At 64.1% G+C, this 7,443-nt stretch overlaps 1 protein-coding gene across 1 annotated transcript in view; it reads right to left on the bottom strand.

The window, feature by feature from the left end:
• Positions 1-5,190: 5,190 nt before the first annotated feature.
• Positions 5,191-7,443, bottom strand: part of LOC103678904 (splicing factor SWAP) — a 70,695-nt gene continuing 68,442 nt past the window's right edge. The window contains exons 16-18 of the mRNA XM_040620051.1: positions 6,816-6,980; positions 5,716-5,788; positions 5,191-5,508 (exon numbers count right to left, since the gene is read on the bottom strand). Of these exons, the coding sequence (XP_040475985.1) occupies positions 5,443-5,508; positions 5,716-5,788; positions 6,816-6,980 (304 nt within the window). The 3' untranslated portion in view covers positions 5,191-5,442. The remainder of the gene's footprint in view (positions 5,509-5,715; positions 5,789-6,815; positions 6,981-7,443) is intronic.

Raw genomic sequence — 7,443 nt, 5'->3', positions numbered from 1 at the left:
GAGAGGACAGGAAGGGAGGGGAGGGGGCGGGGGCGGGGACAGAGATTCGCCAGGACCAGGGCAGTCCCAGCCCCCCGTCTTTGCTCCCGCAGCTGGATACAGGCCTGGGGGCACAGAGCCGCCCGCGCCCAGGGGCAGTCAGGGCGGGTGAGAGGGGCTCTGGGTCACCATAGCGGGGACTCTTCGCGGCGTCTACAGTACACGCGCACTGTTTGTTGTGACTGCATGACGAGCGCCCGCCCGTGCGCCCCTCACTGTCCGGAGGCGGGTCCCGGTCCCGGTCCTGGTGCAGTGTGGGGGCCAGGCGCGGCACACACCCCGGTCCCGGGCAGCGGGCTGGCCCCTCCACAGCCCCCCCAACCCCCTCCTGGGGCTGCAGGCGCCATCTTCCGGCCGCATCCTCAGGGATGGTGCCCCGTGCGCGTCTGCGTCCTGCTCTGCTGTCCGCGGGGACTCAGTCCTGTGGGACAGGCTCGCTGGGGGGACCACTTCACCCGTCATCCTGCACACGCAGTCACATCCCGTGGAACCGGGGGTCCGGGCTCCCCGCTGTGGGTTTGGGGGGACAGTTCAGCCCTGAGGGAGTGTATGAGATCGCGGAGCAGGGCCCAGCATGGAGGGCTCCAGGGAGCGAAGGGGCGTGGGGAGCCGGGGTCCCCGGGTGGTGTCCCCATTAAACTTGGAGATCCCAGCTCCTCACGCCCGCGCCGCACCTCGGTTCCAGGGCTGGGCCCCGTGCCCAGGCCGCATCCCCCCAGAGCTCCGTGCCCCTCCCCGCCCCTGGCCGGTCTCTCCTCCCCTGGCCTCGGACCCCACCTCCTCCCCCGCGGGTGCAGGGGCACCGAGACTTCCCCCAATTTACGAAGACCCGAAGCGGAGCACCTACGTCGTACAGAGCCTGGCACGTGAGTGTCCCCGCAGCATCGCTCGCAGCAGAGTGTCCACCAGCCCTGGATGGACGCCCAGGAGGGGGCGCTCCCACCGTGGTGCCCGTGTGACACTGGCCACGGGCTAGAGAGACAGGCCCTGCGGCAGGAGTCCGCCAGCGGAGTGGGAATGGCCCACAGCAGGCACATCCAGGGATGGCGCTTGCAGACTGGTCACCAGGGGCTGGGGGAGGGGTGGGGAACGACTGTTCATCTGGGGGAGCTAGAATGTTCTGGAATAGGATGGCAGCGATGGCAGCATCCGTCTATGAAGACGCTGGGACCACATGGGGTGCGCTCACCCCCAGGGAAGGAGTCAGGGCAGCTCCAGGCCCCAGAGCTGGTGGGGGCGCCCCGCATGTCTGCCCCTGCCCTCGGACCCCACTGTGTGACCCACACCTTGAGGAGCTGAAAAAAGCCGAGTTTCCGTGTGCTGTCAAGTCTGAGCAGCGCGGGGACGTCGTACGGCTTCCAGAAGGAACAGTGTGGCCAGCAAACCAGGACGTGCGGCGTATCGTGGACACTTTGTTTCCAATTTAGGGGAAGGGAGACACGGATCAGCTCTATCCCACTGAGCACAGGGGATAGAAGAGTGTCAGGTGAACACGTGTTGGTGGGGAGCCCGGCTCTGCTCCGGGGGTGTCATCCTGGGGCTGGGGCAGACGGGGTCGGGGGCGTCGTCCCGGGGAGACGGGTCAGGGGTCATCCTGGCGCCAGGGAGACAAGGCCCCTGCGACACGCTCTTTCCTAGCCGGTGCCTGGAGGAGCCCAGCCGGGCCGGGAAGGCTGCACCCCACTCACCCCAGCGCTGCTGGGAGCTACGGCGGCTACTCTGTGGTCTTGAGGTTTCCTTCCGGGGCCCCTGAAATGCGGCGAATGGTGTCCCCCAGATTCAGATTCACTCCAGCCCAGCCAGAGAATGTGAGCTCATCTGAAGAAGGGCTGCTGCAGACGGAACCCCAGGTAAGGGTCTCGGGATGAGACCGTGCCGGCTTACCTGGGCGGCCGAATCCGGGACTGTGTCCTGAGAAGGGAGCAGAGGGAGCAGTCGCAGGACCAGGAGCTCTGCAGACGGACGGCGGCACCAGCCGCCAGAGCAGCGTCTCCCTCTGAGTGCCCGGCAGGAGCCCCGCACGGGCCGCTCGCGGGCCTCAAACCTCAGAACTGAGGGGATGGGCGTCTCCCAGGGCACTGCCAAGCCTCCTACGTGCCCCTGCACACACCCTGCCTTGCTACAGGCTGTTCCTTCAATGGGAGTCAGGGCCGCCTGCCTCAGCCGTCAGGGGCCCCCATTGCACTTGGGAGACAGGTCACCGCTGCTCGCGGGGCCTGCGGGGCCTGCCCAGGCTCCTCATTCCCACCCTCTCGCCTAAACTGGCTGGAGCCCCCGACCTCCCTCCTCTCCCTCTCTCACTCAGACACATTCCTACCTCAGGACCTTTGCACCAGCTGTCCAGAGCCCCTCAGCACCCTCCCCTGCCGCCTTCCTTCTACCGGGTCGCTGTCCCTGTGTAACCTCCTTGGAGATGCCCCCTTGCTCCACCCTCTCCACAGAGCTCGCTCTATGCCGGCCCCACACCTGTTTATGATGGAAAGATGGTGTCAGCCGTCCAGCCGGCAAGTCCTGTGAAGGCTGAGAAGCCCGTGGGGGTCTGGTTTCTTGGACAACAGGGTGAACCGTTGGTTCCTGGAGACCTGCATCCTTTGCATGGTCTTTGGGCAGCAGCACCCAATGTCCTGTGGGCTGGCCTGTCCCCACCGGCTTCGTCCACTCCTGCCTGGGGGCCACGCTGCGCCGTGCCCACCAAAAGCCTGGGCTGGAATTTGAATCCTGGAAAGCCTGAGAGGGGCTGCAGCTCACGGGCTCTGGTGGCTCGCATGCCCATCCCCCCAGCCTGGGCCGCCAGCGCCCCGTCCACCCCGGGGAGCTGCCACAGCTGCAGGGGCTGGGCTGGCCGGGGCTGTGTCTGGCGCTCCAGGCCCCTGGCGGAGGACCTGCTCCATCGGCTTTACCCCGAAGACTGAGGATGCCGGCGGGGGAGGGAGGGCAGAAAGGAAGGAGATCTGAAGACAGTATGGACTTCGGTTCCTCATACACATCAGCTCTGGCCCTCCCGCTGCGACGCGCGGACCAGGCTGGGGTCGGGGCCTAACGGCGGAGCGGTCCTCATTTTTACGCAGGTCTACAGTTGTTCTATGTCGTTTATTAAGGCAATAAAGGGGATGTTCACGTACAGACACGAAATAGCCCCAAGGCACATGGTAAGCACCAACCAGACAGGAAGCGGGCGGGTGACGCCCCACCTCGTGCGTGAGGACAGTGGGGAGGGGGGCCGCCGTCCTTCCCGCCGCCCGCCCATAGCTCCGGTCTCCTGGGAATCTGGCGGAGCATCGGGCCAGCGAGTGTGACGGCCGGACACAGGGCACGGGGGAGGGGAACGCGGGACCCGAAGCACGACAGCCGTACTGCAAACAGGCGGGAAGAGGTTTGGGAGAACAATTTTATTAGTGCACTTTAAGATTCCTAAAAATAATCCAGTAAAAATACCGCAAGAGAGAATCTTTTCAAGGGGGAAAAACTCTTGCCCCAATGCTGATGGCCGCGTCTTCTGCGGCGGATGGCACGGAAGCCATCCGGCGTGTCGTCGGGGGCCCAGACCGGGAGGGCAGGGCTGGTGTGGTTACCCGACGCCTCCCCTGTCGCCACAGAGCACGACATCTGGGGCTGGCACGCGGGGTCAGCGGTGCTGGCGCGGAACAACGGAGGCGCACGCCCTGCGCCAAGTCCCGCGTCCCAGTATCTCCACCGCGGCAAGCGCGGGTGAGCAGAGCTCAGCCAGGGGACCTGGAAGGTGCCCCGCGTGCGTCCTCCGTCTGTGCAGCCAGACGAGCTGCAGCGGCCTGGCCCAGACGCAGAATCCCACGGGCCAGGAAGCCCCCTTGTGGGGTCTTCCACACGTCCCCTCGTGTGGCACGCCCCCAAGCACAAAACCCACGGCCTGCTCCTGTCTGGGTGGGCGCCCCCGCTAGTGTCCGTGCAAAGCTGTGGCGCGAGGTGGCCCGGCCACGTGCCGATGCCACGTCCAGCCACAGGCACTGCTGGGGACACATGCCGGTGCTGAGCGGCCCCCGCGACGCCCTCCCCTCCCACACTCTCTTCTGGCTCCTTCAAGCAGAAATGACACAGCCCAACGCGGCCTGTGTAAACAGCGCCCGCGAAAAAGTAACGAGGGACAAAGAGGATTTGCTGGCGGCTTGCACGGGCCTGCCCAAGGCCGTGAGAAAAACGAATGGCTACCTATAAAAGCAATGCCTGTATGTAAAAACCCGCGACCGAAGACAAGGGACAAATTGGAAGAAAATTATTTAAAAATAAATCGTGCATAAAGGGCTCACCAGAACATTCGGAGCGCCGGGACGCGGTAAGACGCTCGAGAGTAACGGGTGGCCAAGGCAGAAAAAAATACAAATGGATGTTTCCATCTAAGAGCAGCTGCTCCATCTCCCCCCTAATTCAGAAATGATGCAGCAGAGACAGCAGCGTCTGAGGTCACAGCGCCGGGGGAGGGCACGCCAGGACACGCAGACACGTTGAGGAAGAGCCTTCTGGACGGCAGGTGTTCCCAGCAAACTCCAAGCCGCGCCCATCCTTGCACAGCCGGGGACACGCTCTGCAGGTGAAGCCGCCGTCAGGCCGCATCCCGGCATGTTCCAGTGAAGGACACCAGTGTGACTGGGGAGAGGAGACGGCACCGGGCCGCGGCCGTGGCGGGTTGTGCGATGAGTGGAGCAGAGCGCTCTCGCTGCAGGGCGGCAACAGTGCTTGAACCCCAGACCACGGCCAGGCCGGCAAGTCCTTATGTTCGGTGTTTGGACTAAAACCCAGGCCAGGAACAGTGTCTCCCGTGCAAGCCTGTCAGCCGGTGCCCATGGTGGCCTGACTCCCCGGGCGAGGCAGCGAGTCTGCCTGTTCTGGCCCGAGGGGGACGCCCGTCTAGCGCCGGGAACCAGGGGGCCGAGCTGGGCAGTGCTGTTCAGCCCTGTCTGTCTAGGGGACGCAGGGGACGAGGGGGATGCTCAGGACAGACTGTGGGTGTCTGCTCCTGCTGCTGCCTGGGCCGGGGGTGCTGTTGGCACATGGCCGCCCGGCCGCCGCCTCTGTAAGGATGCGACGGGAGTCCCATGACAGATGGCAAACGGTAAAAACACACTCACAGGCCAAACAAGGAAGAAACCGCCCCACAGTCGCTAGCTAGAAAAGGTGTTTTCCTCCCATTTTATTTGATAATACATTTTCACAGAAACATGATATTATTTACAAATATACAAGTAAGAGACTGCTGGTCAAAAATCTTAAACTGAAAATGTCATCAAAAATAAATTTACAAAAACCACCAACTGCCCAGGGGAGTCCCTGGGGGAGAACGTGGACGGCGTTGGATGGGTCTGCGCACGCGGAAGCTGCAGGCTCTCCGGCCCCCACAGCCCGGGTGCTGGGCCGGCGCGACGCCGCGTCTCAGGAGGCACTGGTCTGCATGTTCTTGGAAGCGGCGAGCATCGCCCTCACTTTGGCCATGAGATCCTGCACGGAGAGACGTACGGGGTCCCTGTGGCTTCCCACTCAGACCCGCATGCAGACCGCAGGTCCCGGAGTGCCCCCGACTGTGTCGGCGGGAAGGCCCGCCACGGGGATCCCGCAGCCCTCCAGGGTCAGGGCCCACTGGTGGGGGCGAGATGGGGGTGCCGAGGGAAAACCGGCCCCTTGAAGGAGGGGGCGCTGCCGCTTTACCTGAGTTATTTTGCTCTGCACAGAGGACACAATTGCCGAGGAGATCTGGCCGTCTTTTTCCTGAGAAACTCCCCTAATGTGAGCAAAGAGAGGTCACATGCTTAACGAATACCTAGACGGGCCGTCGTAGTGTTACTACCGCCTTTAAAAAAGAGGCCAACGCTGTAGGGACGTATTCTGCTTTCACATTTCACATCACAGACAGCTGAAGTATTTTATAAAATCCAGCCTAACTCGGAAAACATTTCCCCGGGGGGCCCCATGAGCCCCACGTAGTGAAGACGAGGACAGAAGCAGCAGCAGCCGGAGCTGCAGGGGGCCGTGACCCCGCGGAGGGTGGGCGCTCCAGGTGGCGTGCGGGACTCTGGCCCCCGAGGCCGCCACGCGCACGCGTCCACCCTCACCTTCACACACGCCGCGTCCTAGGTTCTGGCCCATCTCCAGTGAGCTGTGCGCCTGCTACTTCCCGAGCCCGCGACCCACACTGACGAAGGCAGCGGGTCTGTAACCGACACGTGAGCCTGGTTCCCGAACCACCCGCTCCACAGCCCCTGCCGGGTGTGGGTGGGCAGGCAGCCGGGGGATCTGGCACGTGCTTCCTGACAGCCACGGGCGACGGGGACACGTACATCTATGTTGCCGGCCCTGCGGCTCGAGCGCGTGACAGCCAGCTGTGACCCTGATGTCACCTGGCCTGCTCCGTCAGGCGGTGCCGGTTCAACCGCGGACTTCTGTGGCCTGGGGTGCATGGTGTGACTGGGGGGATCACGCGGACCCCCGTCCCTGCCTTGCCGGTGATCATGCCGGGCTGTGCGGCCGGGGCCGTGCCCTCCCCAGACAGCCCTTGTTGAGGACAAAGGCGCCACCGTCTGTGGTTTTAGAACGGCCGCCGTCACACTAAGGCACCATCTCCCAGCGGATCAGACAGCGGGGAGACCTCCAGTCAGCAGCGGGGGAGGCGGCCAGCCCACCCCAGGGCCAGCCACGGAGAGGCCGGCTGCTCGGGGACTCCCTCTGCCTAGAGCCGGGGCCGCGGGGGCAGCATCCAGACCGGCACTCCCGAGGCGGGCAGGCCCAGGCCGGGCTCAGGGTGGGCTTACCTGGAGCGCTCCTGGCTGGACCCCCGACTCTCCACAGGAGAGATGCTGGCCGAGTGGGCCGTGTGCCGGCGTGTGGCCTGCTTGCTCGGGGACGCCGACTGGGACCCAGCCTTGGACTCGGTCCGTGACCGTGAGCGCCTCTTCTTCTTCTTCTCGTGGGGGCTTCTGCAAGGAAAGTGGTTTCAGACAAAGATACAGCGGGCTCTGGAGGACGCGTCTGAGTGTTTCCCAAGGGACAGCTGGCGGGTTCGGCTGTCCGCGGTGCTAACTTCTTTCAGAAGCTACGCATGTTTTATTTAGCTCACAACTAACAGATGCAGCAGAAGTCACACACAAGTGAAGGCAGGCCACCCCCCGGAGGTCTGTCCCCCGTTTCAAGAGGCCTATGGGGTTTGAAACACGGTTAGTACTTTATCTGCATTTAAAAACCCTAAGGAGAACCACCAAACGCCGCTCACACCGCGTCTCCGCGTCCGCTGACGTGCGAGGACTTGTAGCGAGAGATGGGGAGGGTCCCAGCCGAGGGCCGCGTGCACGGCAGCTCCTGCTCCCCAACCTGTGCTTCCTGGGACTGCGGAGCCCGTTCCTGCTCGCCCAGCAGCGGACTGCCCACGTCCCTCGTCCACTT

Source organism: Ursus maritimus, unplaced genomic scaffold (genome assembly GCF_017311325.1).
Source record: "Ursus maritimus isolate PB19 unplaced genomic scaffold, ASM1731132v1 scaffold_33, whole genome shotgun sequence".
Classification (NCBI taxonomy): domain Eukaryota; kingdom Metazoa; phylum Chordata; class Mammalia; order Carnivora; family Ursidae; genus Ursus; species Ursus maritimus.
Note: the sequence above shows the minus strand (reverse complement) of the source record. Positions and strands in the feature narration are given on the sequence as shown.